Below are 27,036 nucleotides of genomic sequence, written 5' to 3' on the forward strand. Positions count from 1 at the left end.
ATTCCTAAATACAACACCGTGTAGCAGGAGTCTTCTCCGGCTCTAGAGAGAAAGGCTTCTCAACCTCTGGAATGATTCTTCTCCTCTATAACATGGTTGACCTGTATTAAAAAGGGTCCTAGAGATGAGGTCCTCCTGTACCATGTCAAGAGCCCCCCACTCATTATGAAACACACTAAAACATTAATGAAGACTAGGAATTACACTCTATGTGCATGCGTTCCTAACTACTAAGGCAGCAACATCATGTAATGCTACAAATAATACACCCAGGAGAAGGCTACTCTCAACATGACCTAGAACGGAGGGCCCCTTGTTAACCACTTGGTGGGATGTGGATTAGCCATTACAAGACCCACTAATCAACGTCTTCCGTACTAAACACTGCGTGCATCTCTAACCCACTTATATTTGTTCCCGCTCTATATCATACTGCTAACATTGCCTTCAAACATGTTTCCTCATAAATAACATAGGCATAATCCTGATACTACCTCCAACATGTTTAGAAGTCACGTCAGCTGTCCCAACTCATCATGTGCAATGATGATTGAGTTGCACCTTAATTCAAAACAAGCAGTGACAGAACAATGTGATTGGATGTATTTGAGTTGGAGTAGCCTAGTTTCTTGGAATACCAGGCGCACAGTTTTACTACATTTGCTCTCGACAGCAACCATGGCTTTTCTAATAAGGTGAAAGGTTAGACACATGTCATTTATTAAAAATAATATGCTGGAAATGTACAATTTACATTTTCTGCTACAATATAAGTAGACCCCTTAATATAATACCAGCTGAATAGTTAAACAGGACTACCTGACCACATTAAGGGTTCCAACTTAGTTAATTATGAAGGGGACAGAATTAAAATCTCAAGACATACTATTGAGGTGCCTTCGACAAACGGGGGAATGCAGTCGTCTACCCATCCAGCTACGGATTGGTCAAATATGGGCTACTGAGTCGATCTTGACCTCCCTGCTTGGGAAACAACAACGCTGGTCGTTTAATTCAACAGTTCTTCATCAAGCAATACATCCATTCCAGCCGCTCCCATTCTAGACTGCAACAGAAATATTGCATGCATGACTGCAAAAATATATTTCTCTTTTTCCACTCTCTCTGGCTATCATACCAAACACTGATTTAATAAAGTGCATGACTTGACATGAAATAAACATAACACGTCTAAGAGATAAAAGTTGAGTGTTTTGACAAAAACAATTAATTGAGCAATGTTTGTATTTAAAACAGTAATCCTGATATAGGGTTATGGTTATATTCATAACGATTGATTGTGGAGCCAGACTCCACAGTGATGTCACAGACTCACAGAGCTGTGCATCTCTGCTCAGACTAGAGCTTAACTCAATAGAGCTAGAACCTTGCACCTCCAGTTCATACTGCATTAGCACAATTTTAACAGGAGACCGCACCTTTCTATTGTTGGTTTGTTGTTGGAGAGGAGTCTCCTTTTAAGCAAATAAAATCATTGTGCAAAAAGTTTGCTCATAAAAAATTGAACGACATTAAAACCAACGGTTCTCGCTCTACAAGAGGGGGTCTGGACGATGTGGGGGGGGTGTGGCTCGGGGGTCCGGCGTCGGCAGAACTCAGGGGACGGCGGCTCCGTCCTGCGTCGCCGCGTTGGCACGCCCGCCCAGTTTCTTTTGGACGAGAACGTCGACCGCGAGCACAAACACACCAGAGCAGAGCAGGCAGAAGCCCGAGAGGAAGAACGCAGCGCTGAAGTCGTTCGTCTCGTCCACCAACCAGCCTTCAGACGCAGGAGGAGAAGGAGGAGACAACGGTCAGCCGAGGTCGATAAATAGAACATTCAAAGTCATCACTGTTGTGAAAACAAGTGCATCAGTATAAAACTTGGGGATAGAGAAGGTATATATAATATACATGAAATCCAAGAATTAAAACGCCAGTAAAACGCAAGAAATCAACAGAAATGACTCAAGAAGAGAGATGGAGCCTAGCATTAGTGCATCGATCATGTTCAACCTGACTGGGGGAGGGACTTGTTTCAAGGCCCACAGCAGCAGACCCGCCCCCCTGCTCACCGGCGGCCGGGGGGCCCAGGAAGCCCCCGGCGGTGCGGAACATCATGAAGAGCCCCAGGCCGCTGTCGAAGCGCTCCAGCCCCCCCACCACGTCCACGATGGCCGTGACGTGCAGCGCCACCACGCAGCCGAACAGGAAGCCGTAGAGCGAGGAGAAGGCCAGCGTGGCCCAGTAGCCGCGGGCGCCCAGGGGCAGCAGCACCACCACCACGCCCAGCGCCGTCACGGCCAGCGTCAGCAGCTGCAAGTTCCTCCAGTGCCGCCGATGGGCCAGCCAGCCGCAGAACAGCCGGCCGGCCAAGTCCGCCGTGGCCAGCACAGACAGCACAGAGGCCACGCGGTACGGGTCCATGCCCAGGCGGGCGGCGTGCGGCACCAGGAAGAGGGGCGGGATGAAGAAGCCCGCCGCCGCCGTCACCGCAAACAGGATGTAGAGCAGCAGCTCCGGCCGGCGGAGCAGGCTCCAGTGGAAGATCCTCCGTGGTGCCTTGGGTGGGGCGCACTCGCCCCCGGTCTCCGGGTTCAGGGCGCCGGACCCCAGGGGCCTCATGAGGGCCCCGCAGACGCACAGGTTCAGCTGGAGGCCCCCGATGAGCAGCAGGGCGCTCTGCCAGGTGTAGGCGTCAATGAGCCACTGGAAGAACAGGCTGAAGAAGGCGGCAAACACGCACTCCCCGCAGCTGGCCAGGGCGTACGCCACGGGCCGCCAGTGCTGGAAGTAGTGGCTCACCATGCTGTTACAGGGCACCCAGGCCAGGGACATGCCCGTGCCTGGAGAGAGAGACATGTGGGGGATTAAGAAATAAAGAGAGCCAGGAGGAAATGGACACAGACACAGACACAGACACAGACACAGACACAGACACAGACACAGACACAGACAGACACGGCACGGTTTAGCTGGGGGCTGCTGAACACATTCAAAAAGCAACTGCCGAGTGTGGATTAGCACGCGTCGGTACATAACACTGCCAAAATAAATCAAGAGCAAGAAAAACACGCGCGCACATCCAACCCGTGCTCAGACACAAAAAGCGAAGAAGCAGCGAAATGACCTACAAAGTCAACGCAAAGACTGAAATAAATGCCACCTGCTTTTCTCCCCGTTAAGCAGGCGGAGCGGATGGCTTGGATGGCACGACGTCAACGACATGGTTCAGGTGGAACGATACTAATTAATCATTCGCTCAAGTTTAAACATTAAAAACAGTAAAAGAGTTTGTGCAACTTCAACTTTAGAAATATTTAAAAGAAAAGTGCTGAACAACATTGGCAAAATACAACTGAAACAAGAACAGTTAAAGAATTTGTGCAATTTTTACTTCAAATATTGTAAACCATTTTTTTATGACGACGTAGTTAAAGCGGCAGGCGTGTTGGAGCGGCCGCTGTCACGTTAAAATTGTACCGGGGGCGAAAATTGTACCGGCCTACGTCATCGTTTGTTTACATCCTGACAACCTGACAACCTGCCCGGCAACAGACGACGCGATGCAGAAAACATGTTTCCAAACGACGAAATAAAATAATACAGATAGCGGATCGCTATCTGTATTATGATAGATAGCGATAACACTTGTTTTTACTTTATATTTGTATTGTATTTAATTGTTTAATCGAAACAATAAAAAAAATTGCCCGCGAACCGGGCGATCGCGTCAAATGACGCGTCAAATCCCGTAGGAAGGTTCTTGAACATTCTATCTAGACTATGAAACCTGCTTAAAACACTCAGTTTACTAGCTAAATTCGATTAAACAATTCAATACAATGCAAATATAAAGTAAAAACAAGTGCTATCTAGAGATCCGTTATCTGTATTATGTTTCAAGAACCCTCCTACTTCATTTGACGCGATCGCCTGTTTCGCGGGCAAAACATTTGTCATTTGACGCGATTGCCCGTTTTGCGGGCAAATTTTTTTATTGTTTCGATTAAACAATTAAATACAATACAAATATAAAGTAAAAACAAGTGTTCTCGCTATCTATCATAATACAGATAGCGATCCGCTATCTGTATTATGTTATTTCGTCGTTTGGAAACATGTTTTCTGCATCGCGTCGTCTGTTGCCGGGCAGGTTGTCAGGATGTAAACAAACGATGACGTAGGCCGGTACAATTTTCGCCCCCGGTACGTGACACCGCCTAAGCTGTAAAGTGCCGTGGGTCTTGGTTAAATGTCAGCCTGCTTCATGTTACACCAAGGAAACTCCCAAGCACTTAATGAATGTGTTGGGCCTCCAAGAAATTCAACCCCAGGGTGGGATTGAAGCACCTGCCTTGGTCAACGCAAATTTCGAAAAAATAGTTTGGAGGGTAGTAGGCCTAATTATGCAATATTTGTTGTTAATTATTGAGCGCCTTATCTTCAAGACGGCTCATAATTAACAACGCAATATTGTATAATGACCCTCCGCCGAAGTGCGGATTGCAGGTGTGCATGGAGGGGACGTCATCAATCAGAGCCGTCCATAAAAAAAAAATTGTGCCCACGAAATAAGTATTAAAAAAATCCCGGAAAATAAATTCATAAAACATCCCGGTCGACTGCGTTAAGTTCTGTGCGCGCGGGAAGTCATTTCTGTTCGCAAATGATGCGTTTCCATGCCCCCCATACGGTAATATGCGCTTCATTGTACCCAAGAGACATATAAACAAAGGAAGGAAAAGGCCGTTTCCTACAGGAAATATTGATTCCATGGCTAAATAATGTTATTTAACTTTTCCCACTCTTTGGCAAAATTATCATACCAGACATTGATTTAGTAATAAAATGTTTGGCTTAGCATGAAATAGGCTAGGCTACTATACATAACATGTCTAAGAGGTAAAAGTTGAGGTAAATTATGTTTAGTAGCATAAGCGCTTTTACAAAAACAATAAATTGAGCAGGATTTGTATTTAAAACGGTAATCCTGAATTGGGGTTAGGGTTAATTCAGAACAAGGATTGATGTAGAGCACAACAGTGATGACCACAGACTCGAAGTGAGTTTCCAGGGCAGGCACTACCTTGAGAAGTCCGTAGGCCCTACCTTGCAGGACGCCGAGGCTGCAGTACATCCAGGGGAGGCCGAGGTCCAGGGAGGCCAGCACCATGGCTGCGGTGCTCAGTATACCTCCGGCCACGATTACGGCTCTGTGAGAGAACAGGAGGCTCAAGGAGCTCGCCACCGGGGCTGGAGGAGGATCAAACCGACCACTTTTTAACTATGTGCAATAATGCTCACTAATTGACTTTGACTGTTTCTCCATTTTGTTGTTGGTCGACTGTAGGCCTACTGTACTGTCTTGCAACTGGATACATGAATTTCCCCAAGGGGATGAATGAAGTATCTAATTACGTAAGATTTTTAACTGTTCCTCCTTTACAAGTCTTCTAAACGATACGTCATTTACCTGCTAAATGAAACATGGCTATGGTGGTGGAGGTGACCCACGACGCGGTGCTGTTAAGAACTCCAAAGTGACGCTGGATCTCCAGGAAGAAGAGGCCGAGGTTTTTCATGACCCCGGCGGTGAGGCCCATGATGATGAAGGACGAGGCGACGACCACCCAGCCATACCCGCCGTCTGGAGGTCCACCCTCACGGGGCTTCATGGTGTGACTGTGCTGTAGCCCGCCGGGTGTTGGACGGGGGTCTAGTGGCTACTAATATGTAGCACGATCCTACAGCCAAACGATGTCAGGCATGCTTGAGGGTGTACTGAAGTTATACAGACATGTTGCTGACGCAAGTGTTTCGAAGCCCGAACTTGAACTGCTGCCGAATTGACTAGTGTGTTTGCGGTGCAGGATTTATCTTCACCATACTCCCCCTGTCGTCCATCGGTTGTCACAATCCTGTCGCCAAGTCTGTTAATATTTGACCAATTAAAAGTTGCTTTTAAAACTCTGGTGCTTATTTTAATGAAATGCAACTTCCATTGTGTTTTAATGTAAATGTGTTTCAACGTGTCCTATCTGGATTTTCCTGTTTTTAATGTCGCCTTTTTAAAAATTATTATATTGACTTCTGCACATGCAAGCAATGTCGAATTTACTTTTTGCATAAAAGTTAGACTGAGTATTTTCAATCCTAGTATATCTTACGAATAGCCATAAATATATAACATCTACAATGGGTTTAGCGAGATGCAGGCCATACATTTGTTTTCAAATCTTTCCAAATGACTACATAAATACAGTATGGCTCATTTCATTGTGTAGTTAGTTATCTGTAGTGAATTGTAATTCGATCTGATTTTTAAATAGATGACGCATCGTGAACCACACAAGTGTTTATTTAGTAATTCACAGACCACTTGCTTCACAGTGAAAACAAAAGCAAACAAACAAAAATATGTATATAATCACCTCTGTATTTACCTCATTTACAATGACTGCACGTAAGCAGATCAAATATATCCTGTACTATTCCTTTGTTTAAAAAACAACAAAAATAAAATTACATTTGTACACAAATATATGTATTAACACATAAGAAAACTGCGTTGTTAGTGTAATAATATTTTAGGGAAAGGGTGACATCAGAGCTAGCCCCGCTAGCTGACATTCTCACTCTCTCACTCACACACACAATCACGCGCACACACACACACACACACACACACACACACACACACACACACACACACACACACACACACACACACACACACACACACACACACACACACACACACACACGTTGGCCACTGAGCAGGCGCAGGCGTGCTTCCTCTGAGGCACCTTGGCAATGAGGTTTCTTTGTTTATTTTAAAGCTGGTCCAGGATTTGAACCAGCAACCTCCTGGATAGCACAACCCTGGCTCCACCAGGGGCCCATCCGAACCCTCAGAAGCCCCTGCTGTCTCTGAACAGGTCCACGCCCAGGGCCAGCTCTTTGAAGGAGGGCCGCATGGCTGGCTCATTGTCCCAGCACTCCTGCATCATGTCGTGGATCTAGGAGCCAGAGAACGCCGTCAACAACACCCCCAACGTCAGGCCTGGCGACAGCGTTCAGGACCCACTCGTCTCACACGCTCTTGCTCTTATTGACACAGTGCTTGCCCAATTAATGTGAGACACTTGCTACACACACCTGTGCCAACCCTGCTCCAATTGGGCTAGTAAATGAATCTTTTGATGATCCACGCTCTCACCTCTGTGGGGCAGCCCAGGGGCTGAGGCAGCCGGCTGCCAGACTTGAGCAGCTCAATCAGATGGTAGACGATCAGCTGACCCTGCTTGTCATTCCCCATCATGGCCATGAACATCTGAGGGGGGGAGAGAGAGAGAGAGAGAGAGAGAGAGAGAGAGAGAGAGCGAGAGCGAGAGCGAGAGCGAGAGAGAGAGAGAGAGAGAGAGAGAGAGCTCATCACTGTAGGATAAAGAGAGGCATGTATATAGTTGACATTGGAGTCGTACAACACAGGTTCTGAATGTGGGAGACCTCACCGCCGGTGGACTGCAGTTCTTGTCACTGTGTGTAAACAGCTCATACAGCACCACCCCGAAGCTCCACACGTCTGATGCCACAGAGAACCTGTTCTCTGTCAGAGACTCTGGGGCATACCTGTACAACACAAACACAAACATTCATAAGTTTACTATATATTTGACCCTTATTATTTGGCCTTTGACAGCGTGTCAGCAGGACAGGTCGGATAGGGTCAGGTAAGGTCAGAAAGGGTCAGTTAAGGTCAGTTGAAGGGGACATATTATGCTTTTTCGACTTTTATGAGCTATAAACGTTGTTATAATTATTGATAGTCATGTTTAACCATACTAAAGTGTCACATAATGACGTACATGCATTTCGACGTATACCCTGCTGACAGCCTGGGGTGGCTGTGCAGAGCGCTAAACACTCGGGACAAAGTTTGCGATTCACTTTTTCAGGGAAATCATCTACGTAGAGGCACTCCTGCCGCGCCCCCATATCCCTGGACAAATCTGCCCGCGCGCGCTTCAAGGAAGGTAACCAATCACAACGGAGTTGGGTTGCCAGGAGGGGGGCGAGGGGGCGAAGAAGGACGAAACCGAGCGTTGACAGAGAATGCTGAAAGCGCCCAAATGAGAGGAAGAGTTTCCCGAAAATCTACATCGTTTTTTGTAGGCCCCTTTAAGGTCAGATAGGGTCAGGTAAGGTTAGATCAGAATCAGAAACAGAATCTCTTTATTTCGTTGCACAAGTGCAACGAAATTGCGGTAGAGGCTCTCAAAATAAGTTCTTTTTTAAAAGAAAATATGATTTTTAAAACAAAAACAAAATCAGAACAGGGTTATTTAAAAAAAAATATATATAAAATGTTAAATAATTGAAAAAAAACAAAAAACACTTACCTGACCCTAATAGATAGGGATAGGTAGGGACAGGTAAGGTCAGATAGGGACAGGTACGGTCAGATAGGGTCAGTTAAGGCCAGGTAAGGTCAGATAGGGTCAGTTAAGGTCAGATAGAGACAGGTGAGGTCAGGTACGGTCAGATAGAGATAGGTGAGGCCAGGTACGGTGAGATAGGGATAGGTAGGGTCAAGTAAGGTCAGATAGGAACAGGTAAGGTCAGATAGGGATAGGGCTAGGGTTACAATTGTTATGGCCAGGACGGGAAGGGTAGGTAAGACCAGTGCTCACCAGAAGATGGGGCTCTCCCCAGGCTCCTTCACCATGTAGTACTCCTTGTCCTGAGGCAGGACCTTGGTCAGCCCAAAGTCCCCAATCTTCACCTGGTTCTCGCTCTCCACCAGGATGTTCCTGGTGGCCAGGTCTCTGTGGATGTACCTCTTGTTGGACAGGTACTCCATCCCCTAGAAGCAATGACAACAACATGGCAAATGGATAGTTACACATCTTTTGGGCACCGGCAGCAGTAGCATTAACCAATCCGTATTAGGTGAGGTGCTCCGAGTTGCATGTGTAACCTCAGTATGAGTTTGAATGTTCTTTAAACAGAGGCCCTGAGACCCAACTCTCTCACTGCGGGGCCACAGTGAGTCGCCTGGGGGCCGAGTCCAGGTCTTAGGCTGACTGGCTCAAGACACTGGAGTATTAACCTAACATGCATGCTTTTTGGCATGGGAATAGGAAAACTCCATATAAACAGTGTATTTAAAAGACACGCAAAGACTTAATAACACATCTGTCAACAGCTCAACGCAAAGGTGACCATTCACAGTGACGTGTAGTGACTACAGATACGGGTATTTAGGAAGCCTACCAGGCATTAAGGCATATTATTCAGACTGGGGCTGGGGTTTTGAACCTGCAACCTTTGGAGGTGAACCCACTGGCCTAATAGAGGAAGGAAGAGGTACCTTGCAGATCTGAGCGGTGTAGTGAACCAGCTTGCTGTGGTCTATCCTCTCCTTGTTCTTGATCAGGTAGTCTCGCAGAGATCCGTAGGGCAGGTACTCCATGATCAGACGCAGGTTCCTGCGGCCTACGAGGGGATGATTAACAGAACCATGGCTTAAGAATATGACGACCACAACGTTGAGGTACGGTTGCATGTTAATGATTTCTTTCAATTAATAGTGATAGTTTGACTTGTTTTTGCAACGCAACATGCTACCACAGGGCAAACAACTAACTTTTCGTGAACATAGCAATGGGTAAGAGAACCATAGGGCTAGAGTGAGGTAGCTCCCTCCATAGTGGATTGGGTTAACCTAGTGATTGTTACTGCTTTGCACTTGGTTCTATGAACATCCTTACTTTACCGACAGCAATATATTGTGTCCCCTTCTTCTGACAAATGTACGTATGAGAGTCGCTTTGGATAAAAGCATGCTAAATGCTCCAAATCTCAATCTATAGTGCCTGGCCATCTAGCAAGCTGGAAATGATAAGGCTAGGTCCCCTTTGATATCTTTAGTAGCGTCGTTTCCACCCCACAGGTTTCCTAGCTCCATGCTCCTAACATTGTGAAACTACCTGCCATTCACTCTAGCTTTTCTCCTACCCCATGTTATATACAAAACATTGAGGGTAGTTTGCTCCTGCTGCTTGAATATTGCCATGAGGTTAATGTTCAGGATTTTTCAAAAAACAAAGTTTGTTAAAAAATCCCTTATTTTTTTTAAGAATTCTTATTATCAATACAACCGAGTGTACCTGCACTGTAGCACACTCCTTCGTACTTGACGATGTTCTCGTGTTGCAGCGACTTGAGGATCTCGATCTCCCGCTCAAACTCCCGGATGTGCTCGGCGGTGCTGTGCTGGAGCTTCTTCACGGCCACCACCTCCCCCGTGTTGTCCTGCAGTGGGTCGTACCGGCACATCTCCACACTGCCAAAGTTGCCCTGATGGAATAGACCACATGCGCAATGTGGGGGAGGGTCCAGCTCAAAATGCTTTTTCTGTGTGTTACACTGCCATCAAAGTTGATCTAAAAGGTTAATAATAATACATCTAAATGGTTAATCGTTCTGTGTCATAAGAGTCGCTTTAGAGATGAACCTTTATCTCCGCTACACACAGTTACGTTGCCACGGTACAACCAGTAAATCTCTGTTACCTTGCCGAGCTGTTGTAGAAATATGAGGTGTCGCTCTTCAAACTGGGCGGGCTCTTGGCTCTCAAAGCCACCCGTCACCCAACCAGAGCTCAGCGTCTTGTTGGGCATGATGTCACTCTCCACAATCAGTTCGTAGTCTGGGGACACACAGGCGTAAGTCAATAACCTTCACCCTCACTTCATTCATTCAATCATACAAAAACTCACCATAAGCCTGGATTAGTCTGTTGGGACTAGTGTGTCTGTACAGCTGTCTGTCTGTGTAGGTATTGCACTATGTCTGGCTCTGATAAGCCACCTGTCTGTCTGTCTGTATAGCTGTCTCGCATATGGTCTAGCTGTCCGTTTGGGCGGCTCCCCCCACATGGGCTGGCCAGCGTGGTGCGTGGTGGGGTTGCAGACTGACCGGGGGTGAACAGACTGTGGAGGTCCCTGATGACGGCCCTGAAGGTGGGCCTGAAGCTGGGCTCGTAGTCCATGCAGCTGGAGATCAGGTTGGCCAGCTCGGTCCACTTGGGTGCAGGGAGCTGCAGCCGTTCGGCGTAGAACATGTGCTTCTGTGGAACCAGTGGGGGGACAACAACATCTGTTGGCGCTTTGCTGCCCCACGCCCTTTGGGTTCCTGGAGTCTTGTCGTTAGCAGATACACTACCGCCCAAAATTTTGGGGTCACTTAGAAAAAACAGTTTTTTTCAATGAAACGGAATACCGATAAAGGTGTACAGAGGCACATTTTCAGCAATCATCACTCCTGTGTTCTAATGGTGCATGTTTTAGCTCAATGTGTTAAAAGGCTAATTGATGATTGGAAAACCCTTGTGCAATTATGTTAGCATAGCTGAAAACTGTTGAATAAAAGTGTGAGTTTTCATGGAAATAATGAAATTGTCTGGGTGACCCCAAACTTGATGAGCGGTCATATACTGTTCTATCATGCGTCTGGCATGAAACCGGGAGCACATAGTGTAGATGCTTCGCACTTTTCTCTTCTGACTTGTATTTTGCGTTCTACTTTCCAGTCTTCTGTTGATATTGTAGATACGTTTCAATAAATGCAGTATTGATATCACTGCAGAAAGACTCAGCATTACAGAGTTGGACGCCTCACCCGCGATATTCTGCATACTTTCTGCGTCATTTCCTGCCCCCTACACTTGTTTAGAGTTCACGCCCCTACCCCCTTACGCACTTATTCTATGTTTTACGTCCTGGAACTAAAAATTAGTTCTTAGCATTCTTAGTTCTGAGCATTCATCTAACAATTGTTAGTGCTTGGCACTTGGTTCTATACCATATATTGTTTCTGTTCTTCTGACAAATGTTCTTATTGTATCGTTTGCTCATTCGCGTAATCGCGCACAAAATACATTTCAAAGTGGGCCGTCCCACTTCCACATCTCCAGCCTCTGCTGCAGAGCGAATTCAAATCACTGGCAGAACGGGCAGGGGTTCCAACACCGTAATATATACATAAACTATAACCGCATTTCACATTAATCGCAAATATCGCGCTGCTTCGGGTTTTCCTTTGTAGGCGCGTTGAGAGGAGGAGCGGGCAAATCCGCTGTCAGTGTGTGTGCATGTATCAGTGATACGCAGGTTTATCCAATAAGTGGTAGTGTACCCGCGCACCATTGGCATGTATGCGTGCGCTCGTCTCTGTGTGCTTGTGCGTGTGTGAACGAGAATGACAGGGAGAAAGAGTGCTATGCGGAGATGAATGAACGGAACAATATTTATATTTCAAAATCGCGTAAAAAATAAATAAATAAAAGCAGAATCAACTTGTGGCGCTGAGTGCTCATTCTGTGGCGCTGCGCCACACATTGGTCTGTGTATGGGAAACACGGCCTGTATGTTAATGTAAATGTACACTCTCTGCCCAGGGGCCACCCCTCGCCTAAAGTATCCGGAGTATCTCCGATACGTGTGAACACGTCTGATGTCCCTCATCTCCGGCTGTGTGTCGCACGTGTGAAAGGGCGACTTGGGGTCGTCTCCGCAGCCGGTGCACTGGAGGGGATCCGGAGTTCATGGGCTAAAGGTCTAACGTTGTGCAGGGGGCTGACCTTGGTGTGGTCAAGGGCGGCCAGGGGCTTCTCCCCCCCGCTGCAGATCTCCCACAGCGTGGTGCCGTAGCTCCACTTGTCCCCGGCCAGGCTCAGGCTGCCGGGCTCCTCCACGCACTCCGGGGCCATCCAGGGGATCCGCTCCGTCAGAACTGGGGTTAGGAGATCACCGTGGTTAGGTCGGACACGTGAGGATGACCCTCTTTGCACAGTTTTAATATCAAGTGGTATGTATCAATACGCAGTGTCATTGCTGCATTGTTATATATGTAATAATAACTGAAATAAAGAATGCATTCAACGTAAATGTTACACTTTTCATTTTAGGCGGTGAGCGCACTATACAGAAATGACATAACCCATGGGGTTTAATGTTGTGTACAGCAGTGGAAGTGTGGAAGATGCCATAACTGAAAACAAAACTAAAATGGTATACTTAATACTTTCTTTTGAGGACAATTGTTTACCTTGGTACAATTATTATTGTTAACCGAAAAGTGGAAAAGTGTATTCACAGATGAGTCTAAATGTAGCCGCCTGCTGGTAAAAGAGTGCAATGACAACAACACGGTGGGAGGAAGTGGACAGGGACCCACTCTCTTTGGGCAGGACGGTGACGCCGATGCCAGGGTCGCTGAGCTTGATGAAGGGCGGGTTTCCAGTCCTCCTGTCCTCCTCCCTGATGAGGAGAACATTTTTGGCACAGACATTCCCGTGGGCCAGGTTTTTCTCCTCCTACATTCGACAAAGGAGAAAGTGAAAGATGGTTGATCTCTTGTGTATCATCATTGAACATAGAGAGCCATTTTTGTCATTGGTCCTGGGACACAATGGTACATTTTAATTTAAGGAATAATCTGACCTGGCTTCATTGTTTTCCTGCCAAAGACAATGACTTTTACGTTGTTTTCATAAAAGGGGACATATTATGAAAACAACACTTTTCCTGGGATATGGGGTGTTGTTTTGGGTCTCTGGTGCTCCCACACGCATACAAACTTTGAAAAAAGTCTGTACATGATTTTTTGAGTGAGATATGCTTTTCTGAAAGTACCCCGCCAACAGTTACCAAACAAGCGAGTTTCGGCGCCCCCTCCTACGTAGGAAGTTGAATACTACCTCCCAATTCCCCTATCCCCTCCAATCAGAGCATAGCTAAGATTTTGTGGACCAGCGGACGAGCAGCTCCGGCGGGGGGAACTCGGCGGAAGCTCAGCTCTGGGATTGTATTCCCGGAGTTGAGCTGCCAGACTGCTGCCAGGAGCTCGGTAAAATCCCTTTCTGCTCCATGTCGTGGTTCATAGACTTCAGAGAGTCAAGGTCAAAGTTAGTTTTCCCCCAATTCTTCTCAACCATGGCCGAGATATCCCCCAGTGCGAGTCTTTACTTGTTGTGGAAGTGCCAGAGACGTCAGACGCAGTCTTTATGATTCATAATATTTTCCGAGCCGCACATAGCTTTTGGCTGTGATATTAGATATAATATTATACCCATATATATTATATTATATAAATATAGAGCTCCAGGAGTCCGCAAACAACAACAATCCCTTCTCCTCCATGCTATGGTTCAGTCTGACAGCTCATTGGTCAATGGGCAGCAGCTCATTTGCATTAAAGCTACAGACACCAGAAACAGCGCATTCTGAAGGGACTGAAACAGAGGGGAATAGTGGTAGGCAAGTTTTTTTCTCCTAAAAGCTATTTCCAGCAAACAGCTTCAAAAACATGTTTTCTGGAACTCAAATACTATGTTTACTTGTTGGGAAAACACCATAATATGTCTCCTATCCACATCTGGATTGGAAAATCGATTTTCTCAGGAATACATATTGGTGCTTACCAGGAAGTGCATGGCCCAGGCCAGCTGCTTCGCCACCTCCAGCTTCCACAGGATGTTGACTGAGTTCTTGTTCTTCTTCAGGTAGGTGTCCAAAGAGCCAAACTTCACATACTCCTGCACCATGATATCTGGAGATGGGTGGAGCATGGGCGTGAGCGGAGCGGACACATGGCGTTTGAAGCTTTTGACACAACGACAATAGGCTTAGCGATAGTTAGCCCGGCTCGCTACTCAAACTGTGGCCCCAGTCTAAAAGGAAGGAAGCACACATGAAGCGGGGGGGAGTTGGAATAATTGTATTTTTATATCTTAAATATAAGCTCCCCAAGTACATGACTGAAGGGTTCTGAGCATTACGCTGGAGGCTTTTGGGTATCCACAAGATACAAAAGGAGTCCCGAGACATTGACGTCAAAATGCTTGTCCATACAACACGGATGTGCATCCAAACTCCTCACAGACACAAGGGCCGATTAACATTTACGACATCTTTTCAGCCTCGGGGCATCGAGGTCGCACCACAAAAAACGCAAGGGATGAATGGCAAAAACAGCAAGGCTCTAAGCAACTTAAATGCAGCGAGCAAAACGTTCATTTCCCATCGATTTCATCCCGAAACGGCTGCTGCTGGCCGCCACCAACGACCCGTCACGGTAAAATAAATCCCCAGTGGGCTGTGAGGGATTAGGATGAGAATCCATGGACTTCCATCACTTTTGCAGCCATGAGCTGTTGGGTGGTCACTTCTGACAAATGTACTTAATGTAAGTCACTTTGGATAAAAGCGTCTGCTAAATACCCTGACTGTAAATGTAAATGTCCAGGTCAGTCCAAACAATAGATCAGGTTCTAACAGCCAAAACTTTTTCATTTATGTTTTTATTCCTTCATTTCAATTAGTAAACATGCTTTACTTGACCAAAGCAATGTAAATTCTTCACCACGTTTTCTCCATTGCCGCCCATTGTTGGAGATTGTGCTAGCCTGAACCCTGTACGTGTGTGTGCGTATCAAATTGGGATTCCTTTTGAACTGCATCCATCTCCACAGGCTTGTGAAAGCATTGCTCCCTTCGATACGTTTTTAAATCTAAATATGGTCAAGATTCAAATTTAGATTCCCTCTTACAATAGGGGATGTGCACCCACAGAAATGCAGGACCGATTGCCCACTCTGTGCTTGCAGAGCCATCGTATTCCCCTGCCCTCTCTGCATTAAATGAATCCACAAGGGGGGTGTGAAGCCCTGTCTCATCGGATCGCTTTAAAGTGGGACATGAAAACGGGAAGATGGTTAGAGAAGTCATGCTGGTGTAAATACTACCGCAAGAGCGTTCTGTTTTTAAAGGGGTTGGATGCTTGCCATATCGCAAATTTCTGCTTTTTCATCATTCTTATGTGTGGTCTGTGTGGTAACGGTGTGGTACTGTATTTAGCTTCTCATATTGTAAGCACTTCCTAATGTATTCTATGAACATGACGTGTTGTTTTATAGGACGTTTTAATGTCAAGCAGCACATGAGGGTACTTACCGTTGATATGAAATGTGCAATACAAATAAAGTTAGATTAAATTGTGAGTTATGCAAACCGAGCACATTTGACTCCAAAGACAGCAGTCCCTCCAGAGGAGGGAGTTGGGTGAGGCTAGTTGCAGAAAAACTTACTGTCCTCCCCAGCGCAGACACACACCCCGTAGTTCAGCACCAGGTGTTTGTGAGATAGCTGGCTCATCATGCTGGCCGCCTCAAAGAAGGACTGGGGACAGGAGAAACACATCACGCATTTGGTTTATTATGCTGTTGGAATCAACGTTTTTTTAAGGGGGTATATTCTTGGGTTTGGATGTGGGAAAATGTCACTTGTTTTGTGTTTTCCACACTAGGGCTGTTCGATATGATGAGATAAAATCGGGGGGGAAGGGAGAAAAATTACTATCAATAGATATTTCCATAGTCCATTGTTCCTATCCCTATTTTACTTTACGGCAGTATTTTACGTCTTTCTGCTTCTGCTTTATGTACATTACACGTTCTCGGCGAATACGAAAACAAACATGGACGAGTGTGACAAATAATAAATGTCCCCTCAACCGTCCGTTACAGAAAAAGATACTAAAGATGTGATCTACGTTGAAGGGAAGTGACAAGAAGAAAACAAAATCTCAAACGGGTTGGAAGAGTCTTCAGTGTGTGGCCATGTGGAGCCATAACCCCAGAGTGTGTTACGCATATCATATACAACATCGCTCATTATAACGCGATAGTGGCCATGGGTCATAACACGCCCCCCTCCACCTAGAACGTTCAGACAAAAACACTTTTTTCTATTGATGTTTACTTTTTATTTTACATATTTATTTTGTTTATTGGCCTCACTATTGAATATTTCTAAGCTTGAAACTGAGTATTTTTTACTTGAATATTTATTTAGTTACTTTATGTTTGATTTGTGTGACAGTTCTTCTCAACATCACTTTTTGAGAAAAGAACGAGTGCCTTTCATTTGTAGTAATTGGGTTAGGGTTAGTCATGATGCAGGTGGTTATTTTGGGTAGTGTTCATCAGATTTACAGAATACAATTATTTGTGATGGTTTGCGAACGATTGCAGATTTGCTTGGAAACACCCCAAAATATATATTTTGGTTCAGGGATAATTGTAACATTTTTGAGGGAGTACAGCACACCAAAAGATTTCTAGGCGCTGAAATTCCATCCAACCAAGACTGGACACAAGCAACGTAGCAGAACTTAGCAAACTGTCCGCACACAGACGTCCCGATGGGTTCCAATGTCCTGGAAGGGCTTTCATCAATAGTGTTGCTTTATTGCCATTTTAATGTGAACATCTGCTTTAAATCAGGACTGATCAAGTTAAAACGGCTTTTTGGACCATGGCATGAATCCGGCTCTAAAACAGCACTGCGGTTTGTGGTGGAAACTAGGGATGGGCAAAATGATTATTTTCCGGGAACTAGTTCTTTCAATTCAGTTCACTATAAAGATTTGTTTGTTTGATTTGTTCGTTTTGATTCGTTCGTTACGTCAGATTACGTCATTTTTCAGGGAATCTCACAGGTGTCTGCCCCTCTACCCGCGAGACGTCCCTGACCATAATTTAAGCGACTTCTAGGCTCTACCCCGCTTGAAAATCGACAAGATATACTATATAATACAACCAAACGTCCCACCAATATTTATACCACTTGCTTACTATCTATATTTCATTCATGGTTTTATATTTGTAATTTTATTTTACTTTACATTTAATTCTTCATTATTCAGGCATTACAGAACTTTCATGGTCATAAATAAAAAATACGAACTGCAGTTTAATATCTGTTTGTTCTTGAATTGACGTAGAATGGAGCAAAGACTCCTGGGATTGGGAAATGTGTTTATCCAATAAACAGATGGAGGTCAAGTCTATTTTCGGAAATGTAGGGGGATATATGAGTGGCCCCACGTCGAATGGTATGACCCAAGATACGTCAGACAGAGAAAGCGCGCAAATTCGACGGTACCACCTTGTCATTTGTTTACCCAGGTGCCATGGCAACACCATTGCTACCTCTCATTGGCTGAATCTTTGAGAACGTTGTAGACTCAATTGATATAAGGTCGCGGGGAGACGAAGCTCTGTTCGTTTGTATAATTTATTTACGTGACCATATTTTTGTTTCATGTTAAAAAAAATAATCAAAGAACCAGTTCTTCTTGTTTTGGGGAACCAGTTCTTGTCCTTCACGTTCAGGATTCGTTCGTTGTGAACGAATCGGTCGCGACCGACTCATCCCTAGTGGAAACACAAATTCAACATGGCCATGGGACCAACGAGCGGTCAAGATTCCTATTATAGTATGAACACTCAGTGGGCCCTGAAAGACGCGAGGTGGGTGCCTCTACCTCGGAGTATGCCCTGTGGGCGTGGTCCAGGACCTTCATGACCACCTCCGTCTGGTGCAGGAGGCCGTAGTCGCCCAGCTCCTTGCGGACGCCTTTGAAGATCTTGGTGAAGGTTCCCTGGCCCAGACTCTCCATCTGGGGGACACAGGCCGACAGGGGCTGGGATTAACGCAAGGCCTCCACAGACGGAAGCTAAAGCAGAGGAGAAGACTATGGAGCCGCGATGGCATCAATGAAAAGACATCCACACAGAAATAAATGAATCAAATCAAAAATGTGACTGGAATATTCTCCCCATTCAGTATCGCAAAAGGTCAACACCGGCTACCGAAACAGTGATCTCCAACAGGAGTTTCTTTCTAAATGCAAAACGTCAGCTGCTCAATAATAGCATGGCTGTGCTTGTATCACATGTGTATCCAAAGCACCTGAGGGTGGACATTTCTGCAACAAGCAGAAGCTGAAGAGTGACTGTATATTTCATGTAGTGTGACATGACAAGATCTCAGAGGGCCCGGGGTCCCATTGGGTTTAGAAGGCCTCTTTCAGAGCCAGGCGGCAACCGCAGCAGCGTAGCTAACACAACAGCCTCCAGGCAGACACAACTGAGGCTCTTCTTGGCTCAGATGGCAAAAGCCAAATCTTGAGTCACCTTTTGTCTTTGTTATATATTAGAGCTGTCAGTTAAACGCGTTATTAACGGGGTTAACGCAAACCAAATTCAACGGCGTTACATTTTTTATCGCGCGATTAACGCAATTATTTTATTAAAAAAAAAAGAAAACTTTTTTTTTTTTTGGGCTCAAAACAAAGAAGCAGTAGCCTGACTGCTATGTTCAAATGACATTTGTTCAAAGCAGTCGTTTAATTGCACTATAGGCTCTTTTTTTGTATCGTCCTGTTTTGATCAGTGTATATGCCAATGTTGTTATCAATAAAAAATCATTTGCACAAGGCAAGCCGATGCACTTCACCATGTTGATAAGAGAATTAAAATGAGAAGAATTATGGGACAAAAAAATCAAGGAATATTTAGCATAGAAAAATAATTTGCGATTAATCGCGATTAATTAGAGTTAACTATGACATTAATGCGATTAATCACGATTAAATATTTTAATCGCTTGAGAGCTCTATTATATATATATACATATATATACATAGGATTCGGTTTTCAATTATGGATGCATATAATCGTACATTACTGGGATCCACCGAGGAGTAGATGACAGTAACGTCAGTGATATATTTTATTTATCGCTTTAAAAAGGTAAAGAATGTATAAAGAGCAGGAATGCCAGCATGTCGGACCGTCCGACCACACCAGGACCTACAGGGGCGAATGATGAGAGCTAGGGTTTCTAAAGTGCAATGAAGTCCAGAGACAAGGCCTTACAAACTGCAGGTCCTCCTTCTTGATCTTGTGGAACACCATCTGGCTGATGTTGTGTCTGTGGGGCGACGGGGAGGCGGCCACGTCCAGACCTTTGTCTCTCCTGCACACCAGCAGGCACGACTTCTCTGTCAACAACAACAACGACAACATCTGTCAGAGTCCAGAAGTTGCTGATTTGATAACACTGAATGACTCAGCATTGGGGTGCATGATTATTTATTTTTTATGAAAGCTCAACTCAAAAGAGGAACCAATTTAAAAGTCTTGCAGTAAATCGAACAATATGTGCATTTTCTATCATAAAAATATATAACAATAATAATATCTAAATTATTTATTTGAACAGGAAGCCTCAGAAATAATATACTGCTACTACTACTACTCATAATAATTCAGTTCTTAGGGTTTTTTCCATTTTGTTTCATGCGTTTTTTACTTTGCAAAAATCTCAGAGATAGCAAAATAACATGGGGGCCGTCCCTCTGAACCCCTCTCCCCTCCCCCTGGCCCCCTCACCGGGCCGGGGGCCGGGGCCGGGGCCGTCCCTCTGAACCCCTCTCCACCCTCTCCCCCTCCCCCCTCACTGGGCCGGGGCCGTCCCTCTGAACCCCTCTCCACCCTCTCCCCCTCCCCCCTCACTGGGCCGGGGCCGTCCCTCTGAACCCCTCCCCGGGCCGGGGCACGTACCTTTGGCTTTGGGCGGGCAGCCCCGGTTGAAGTGGAACACGACCCCGTCGGAGCGCACCGTCTCCTTGTGGTAGCAGGCCAGCAGCTCCTGCAGACCCATGAAGGTCCTCTTGGTGCCGTTCAGGTTGAACTCCCCGCCGCACGACCGGCTGATCTGGCAGTGCTTGTACTCCACCACGTCGTTCATCTGGCCCACAGACAGACAGGCAGGGAGACAAATAGGCAGACAGACGCCCAGCATGATATTAACACATGACTTACACAACAGACGAGACAATTATTGAATGTTCTTTAAACTATAAAGTCATTGAAATAGATTAAAATAGTAATAATTACACACCACTACAGGAAAGGTAAGGTAATACTTGTCGAAATCCTTGGGGCTATGTCGCAAAATATACAATCCGCTCTTGTTTCCTGCCTTGTGCAGCCTGTTAATGGCGAAATCCATCCTGAAACAGAAGAACAAGGCCAGAATATTACTGCACTAAACAAGGCTTTCAGTACCGTTGTTACAACAAATTATTTACATTCACACAGAGGGGAACCCTCAGGGCCTTCTACGCCTTCAGAGAAGGCCTTTAAAAAATTCGAACCAAAAAATATGCGTATTAAAGGGACACTGTGTAAAGATTACTCCCATCTAGTGGTACAATTGTATATTGCATTCAAATTAATAGTGCGCGCTTGTTCAAAAACTATGGTGGGCAGTATGTGCCAAGAAGCTGTGTCATGACATCCAATACTACCTCATCGAGTCATTCGAGTGATGGTCAGGTTTGTTATTTCAAACTAATTTCAAAATGCATTGAATCATTAGTGTAAGCTAATGATGTATGAGTAATTACTCCTCGAGCAAGATAGTGAATTATTTCAGTCATCATTCACGCTGGCTCAGAGTGAAAACGCGTTTGCATTTCCTGTACCACGTAGTGCTTTTTGTCCCTCTCGGCAGTTCATAGACCGGAAGAACATGGAAGCCTCCATGAAGCTTACCCGTCCTATGTAACTACATATTAATTATTCTTCGCTCAGGAGGATAAGTGAGATTTTTGGCAGAGATACATTTACAACAATGAGGACTTATGAATGAATACGTTGATTTGAAGTAATAAATGACTTAAAATATTACACAGTGTGCCTTTAAATAATATATGTACCGTATATATATATATATATATAAAAAAAATCTAACTAATATAATTTAATACAATACATTAAATAAAATTTCTCTCATCTATGTTCTAAAGTTAAGTTTACTGTCAAGGTCACATCAGCAATGAAAGGGTTACTGTCCTGAAACATGTTATCCAATCAGAATAGTCTGTCTCTACCGAAGCCCGGTTAGCTGGCTCATTAATTGGTTAGGACTTCACGAATCTCGAGTAAGGCCAAGCTATGTGTTTTGGTTTGGAGAGTGATGGTAAAATTGACCAATCACGGTTTGATTTTCAGTGGGCGGGACAAAAACAAAAGATCGTAGGCATTCGTGAAGTCCGAACAGCGGGCGGGGCAGAGTGGTGAGAGCGATCATGGCGGAAGACGAGAGCAACGTTGTGTCTAGCTTGATACCATCGCCTTTTTCAAGGCGGGCTTCCACAGAAAACTTAAATTAATAAAAAACGGAAGACCAACTCCAGAACTGGAATTAAAAGAAAAGGTTAAGACAGTGGAAAGGCACTTCAAAACCGAAAATGGCTGTACCGCTGGAGTTGTCTACTTTTTACAACTGAGAAGTCATCCACTTGGGTCAGCGGCGGATTTGTCAGCCTTACAAATCTGACAAAGTCAGCCCACCGACATCAAGATTCTGCGGCACACCTACAAGGGACGGTCGGTTTGAAAACTGACCTCCGCCTCTTCCCTTGACATTCAGTGTCTGACAAACCCACACCTGGCCTTATAATACCTGGGCGGTGCAAAACCCGCATACAGACTCCTACAGGTTAAATGGAAGAAATACATTTCCAGCCTGCATTTGTGACCTCTTACTTTTTTCTCTCCAGATTTTTCATTAGAGTATGTTTCTTGTTGCGGAGAATGATATTTATGTTATGGTCTATTCGTTTAGGCTACATCCTTGTCATCGTTAATTAAAGGATTGCAGTTGTTAAACGCTTTCAATTCAGCGTACTGTGTCTTCTTTTTCCCGCGATGATTTATTTTCTCAGCAATTAGGGCTGAGGTGAAGGCCCGGCTGTGGTGCTCACGGTTCGACGCTGCATTCACAATATAAAGCAAAAAGCAATTCAGTCACGGGAACATGATACTATTGTTACCTTCAAGTGGCAACATCATTTACAATATCTTTATGAAAGGTAATGTAGGAAAAATTTTAAAGTCAAGAGAGGTAGTAGAAAAGCATAAGAGAACAGGATTTTGACAATGGACTTGCCCTAAAACCTGCCCTCCCAGGACTGCTCTATCGCTCAATATGTGACACTAGGGGCCCTATTTTAACGGTCTGAAACGCAAGTGGGAAAGCGCAAAGCGCAAGTAGCTTTGTGGGCGGTTCTACGGCGCTATCGCTATTTTACAGGCGGATAAATGACGCTTGCGCCGCTGCGCAAGCGTCAGAAGGGTTGGTCTGAAGCAGCCTAATTACCCGTAGGTGTGGTTTGGGCATAACGTGCAACAAACCAATGAGAGTGCCAGCTCCCATCCCCTTTAAGAGCCATGAGCGCATTTGAATCGGACGAGTTGATATTTTGACAGCGCGTCTGCAGTCTCCGATGAGACAGATGCACATGAATTTGCAAATGGCTTAGTTTATTGCCAAATAATGTGGCCTAATTCACACATGGAATAAGGGGTTTTCTTCCACAACTTCAGAAATACTGAGTCATCAAATAAATTTCGGCAAAGAAAACGTATGATAGGCTATAACATATGATATGCGGTAACTGTGGTTCTATTTAATGATATACGCAATACATTATAAACATTGTTTCTTATCAGTATTGTATGCTATCCTAATATGCATGTGTCCCCGCGGTAATAGACATTGCCATTGATTGTATTATGCGTTACGTGTTTAGTTTGCCCAAGTGAAGGAGTTCAAGTACCTCGGGGTCTTGTTCGCAAGTGAGGGAACTATGGAGCGTGAGATTGGCCGGAGAATCGGAGCAGCGGGGGCGGTATTGCGTTCGCTTTACCGCACCGTTGTTACGAAAAGAGAGCTGAGCCGCAAGGCAAAGCTCTCGATCTACCGGTCTATCTTCGTTCCTATCCTCACCTATGGTCATGAGGGTTGGGTGATGACCGAAAGGACGAGATCGCGGGTACAAGCGGCCGAGATGAGTTTTCTCAGAAGGGTGGCTGGCGTCTCCCTTAGGGATAGGGTGAGAAGCTCAGCCATCCGTGAGGAACTCGGATTAGAGCCGCTGCTCCTTTACTTAGAAAGGAGTCAGCTGAGGTGGTTCGGGCATCTGGTAAGGATGCCCACTGGGCGCCTTCCTTGGGAGGTGTTTCAGGCACGTCCAGTGGGGAGGAGACCTCGGGGAAGACCCAGGACTAGGTGGAGAGATTATATCTCAACACTGGCTTGGGAACGCCTCGGGATCCCCCCGTCAGAGCTGGTCAATGTGGCCCGGGAAAGGGAAGTCTGGGGCCCCCTGCTTGAGCTGCTCCCCCCGCGACCCGACCCCCGATAAGCGGACGAAGATGAGATGATGATGAGAGTGTTTAGTTTGCGTGTGTTTAAACAGCACACACGCGCGCCCGCATTCATTAATTCTTTTTAACACTCACTCGCGGTAAAACAATGTTTTTCACGATCAAATAGGCCTACTCATCAATCCTAAAAGTTATGGGCATGTAGGCCTACACGATGTCTGTGTCAAGAAAATATGTGTTTGCTGTACGGTGTTTGCAGATGCATTGATTAAAAAGTAGCCTACAACTTATTAACGCTGCATCAGCTGTTCTTTCCCAAATAATTTACCAAGAATGTGCGGCTAGGTAGGTGAGAGAAGCAAAGTGTATGCGCGAGGTGCACAAGCAATCCGTATGCATCGCATGCGCATGTATGCTTGCGCCCTTAAAATAGCATCTGAACAACGCGCCACTGACTTTAAACCAAGTATTTCCTGGTCAGTAGCGCAATGGTATTCAGAGACGGCAAAATACCGTTTGCGCCAGAACACGCCTCCTCCTTCCGCCGAACCGCCCCTTGGGGCGCAAGATCATTCCCTAATTTACCGGCGAGTGGCGCAGGTGGCAAAAGAGCGCTCTGCGCCAGTTGTAAACTAGCAACGACACATGCGCCAGTGACTAAGTCACTTGCGCCGGATGCAAGATAGGGCCCTAGAGGTGTACGGTGTGAACGGTATAGAAAGTACACCGAATTTGCGCTACTGCATGGATTTCGCCGTTACCGTGAGACCGGTGTGAACGGTAGACGTGTTGTGTGTAACGCGTTACAGAGTAAATAACGCGTCATACAGTAACGTAACTACTTTTTCATGTAAAAAGTAACGTTTTTTCGCAACTACTGAAAATACTTTAACGAAACAAAGTTCCTTTTTCAATTTGGCGCAACGTTACTTTTCCCAGGGACAGATATGACAGCGATACTGCCTTCTCAGGCAGTATGCTATTGCGCAAGCACGCAGGCGTGCTTGCTACGCGCCTGCGTGCTTGCGCACTAGTCGCGCCTGCGCGCTTGCGCAAAATTGCTTGCGGAATTGACTCTCATTTCACACCATATGAGACAGACGCTGGTAGCGTGAAGCTGTATCTGCATCTCTTCCACAGATATCGCTTCCGTAGGCATTTTCCACAGCCAGTCCTTACGACAAAAAAAGCAGATATACTCACTCATAAGCTACGGATGTCTGTTGCGTTTCTAACACTCAAATAATAACCTTGACACCTTACCTACAGCACATTTAAACTAATTGAATAAATGTCCTGTTCTGATGAAATATGCATGGGTGTGTGTGCCAGAGCAACGAGGAGGGATAGTCCACGTCCCACTGCAGACTTACGAGATGGGGCCATGGCAGTGGGAGTGGATGGCCTCCATGAGCCTAGGGGGCGCCACCTCCCTGCAGAGGTAGTGGTGTGCGTCTGTGGTAAGCCGGCAGTAGCCGTCGATGAGAGACACGAAGGACAGGGCTTCCGCCAGGTTAGGGAACTCCAGGTCCTGAGACGGGGAGAAACCACAAGCATGAGGAATCCCCATCTACCACCTGCCATCCCCTCATCCCCTTGTAATAACTATACGAGTCCTCCCCTTGACTAACTTCGACTGAATCGAAGATAGTCGATGGCTTGAGCAGCCTCCATGACTCCAAAGGTTTTTGCAACAATAATACAAAGGAAACTGTGCAAGTAAAGCCCAGAAACATAGACAAACACAAAGTCACACAAAAGTTATAAAATTCGAAGTTGACGGAGCAAAAAAACAAAACAAACTTATGCCAACCATTTTTAGAGGATATTCCATGCTGGTTGTTGAGCTATGATGGAAAAACTGCTGCGGGCAAAGTTTACCGAAAACTCCTTGACATGATGTAAATTAGTTTGGAACCGAGTTACTGTTCAGCAAGTGAGGCCTAGCAGGCTCATTTAGTAGTAAGAAGTTGTGAAAATGGCTCTTTTGTTAAAAATAAATAACAGAATATGATTTAATATTCATCATCAATGTTATTTTCAAACACAATATTATAGTCAAAATGTAATACATTGCATATGTCCCTCAAGCCCCTGATATTAATGGACTAAGCAGCGCTTTTCTCCTTTTCTCCTCAAGTATCATCACCAGTGCTGTGTTCCAATATCCATACTTCCATGAGTACACTTAAACGTAGTACACTATCCGCACTCACTAAGTGCGCTAATTTTCAGATGTCAGTGTTTTTCCAAATCGAATACTCCGTGGTGCACTACCCGGAAATTACGATCACGACTGCCGCCGGGGCTCCTCCACGGCAATAAACATCCCGCATTGAACAGTGAACTCTTTACGCCTAGCCGCTATAAAAACTACAAAATGACTATTAATTCAGGCTATGTGGAAAATGCGCCAACTTTGGCTCAGCCTGGCTCCGCCCTCTTCTGCTACGTAGCTAAGATGGCTGCTGTTGAGTACGAAAAGTGTACATCGATCCACACATTGCGATTTGACCGTTTTGAGTACACCATCCGGGTCCTTTCAGTACACTTATTTCGCCCAATCTGAATTGGATCGCCCTACGTACTCAAACTAAGGCTAGTAAGTACAGATAGTATGGATATTGGAACACAGCACAGCGCTTGTCAGACCACTGAGACTTTGGTCGGGGAAGTGCATATTGACCAACCGATCTACCTCCTGACCCCTCACGACTCAGTTTGAACACCAGCAGTGTGCGTGTGTGTCTCTTTCTCTTACTCGGCTCTTCCCGTCGTTCTTATTGATGGTGACCACGCGGTTCTCCCCGCCTCCTTCTTTAATGGCCAGTTTGATGCTGATGTCAGTCACGTCTGGGAAGTCACAAAGGATCTGCATCTCCTGCTGGGAAACAATACAGGCCGCATCAATTAAGAAGACAAAAACATATCTCGGGCTTGCA

At 45.5% G+C, this 27,036-nt stretch overlaps 2 protein-coding genes across 3 annotated transcripts in view; both read right to left on the reverse strand.

The window, feature by feature from the left end:
* zgc:114041 (MFS_MCT7 domain-containing protein) lies at positions 1 to 6,209 on the reverse strand. The gene is made up of 4 exons (XM_030358312.1): positions 5,477 to 6,209; positions 5,113 to 5,256; positions 2,076 to 2,846; positions 1 to 1,780 (listed from the first exon to the last, which is right to left on the reverse strand). Exons 1-4 carry the CDS (start codon positions 5,676 to 5,678, stop codon positions 1,617 to 1,619), a joined length of 1,281 nt encoding a protein of 426 aa, XP_030214172.1. The 5' UTR covers positions 5,679 to 6,209; the 3' UTR covers positions 1 to 1,616.
* A 136-nt stretch (positions 6,210 to 6,345) lies between these two features.
* jak2b (Janus kinase 2b) overlaps positions 6,346 to 27,036 on the reverse strand; it is a 36,399-nt gene continuing 15,708 nt past the window's right edge. The window contains exons 7-24 of one of the 2 annotated variants that reach the window (XM_030358310.1): positions 26,856 to 26,978; positions 25,468 to 25,625; positions 20,820 to 20,931; positions 20,480 to 20,666; positions 19,793 to 19,917; positions 18,397 to 18,531; positions 16,157 to 16,247; positions 14,492 to 14,619; positions 13,246 to 13,384; positions 12,650 to 12,801; positions 10,987 to 11,137; positions 10,581 to 10,717; positions 10,176 to 10,365; positions 9,377 to 9,501; positions 8,697 to 8,869; positions 7,518 to 7,635; positions 7,223 to 7,336; positions 6,346 to 7,022 (exon numbers count right to left, since the gene is read on the reverse strand). In XM_030358310.1, coding sequence (XP_030214170.1) covers positions 6,915 to 7,022; positions 7,223 to 7,336; positions 7,518 to 7,635; positions 8,697 to 8,869; positions 9,377 to 9,501; positions 10,176 to 10,365; positions 10,581 to 10,717; positions 10,987 to 11,137; positions 12,650 to 12,801; positions 13,246 to 13,384; positions 14,492 to 14,619; positions 16,157 to 16,247; positions 18,397 to 18,531; positions 19,793 to 19,917; positions 20,480 to 20,666; positions 20,820 to 20,931; positions 25,468 to 25,625; positions 26,856 to 26,978 — 2,466 coding nt within the window. In that variant the 3' untranslated portion in view covers positions 6,346 to 6,914. The remainder of the gene's footprint in view (positions 7,023 to 7,222; positions 7,337 to 7,517; positions 7,636 to 8,696; positions 8,870 to 9,376; positions 9,502 to 10,175; positions 10,366 to 10,580; positions 10,718 to 10,986; positions 11,138 to 12,649; positions 12,802 to 13,245; positions 13,385 to 14,491; positions 14,620 to 16,156; positions 16,248 to 18,396; positions 18,532 to 19,792; positions 19,918 to 20,479; positions 20,667 to 20,819; positions 20,932 to 25,467; positions 25,626 to 26,855; positions 26,979 to 27,036) is intronic. The other variant, XM_030358311.1, reaches the window with a different exon arrangement.

Source organism: Gadus morhua, chromosome 6, assembly GCF_902167405.1.
Source record: "Gadus morhua chromosome 6, gadMor3.0, whole genome shotgun sequence".
Lineage (NCBI taxonomy): Eukaryota > Metazoa > Chordata > Actinopteri > Gadiformes > Gadidae > Gadus > Gadus morhua.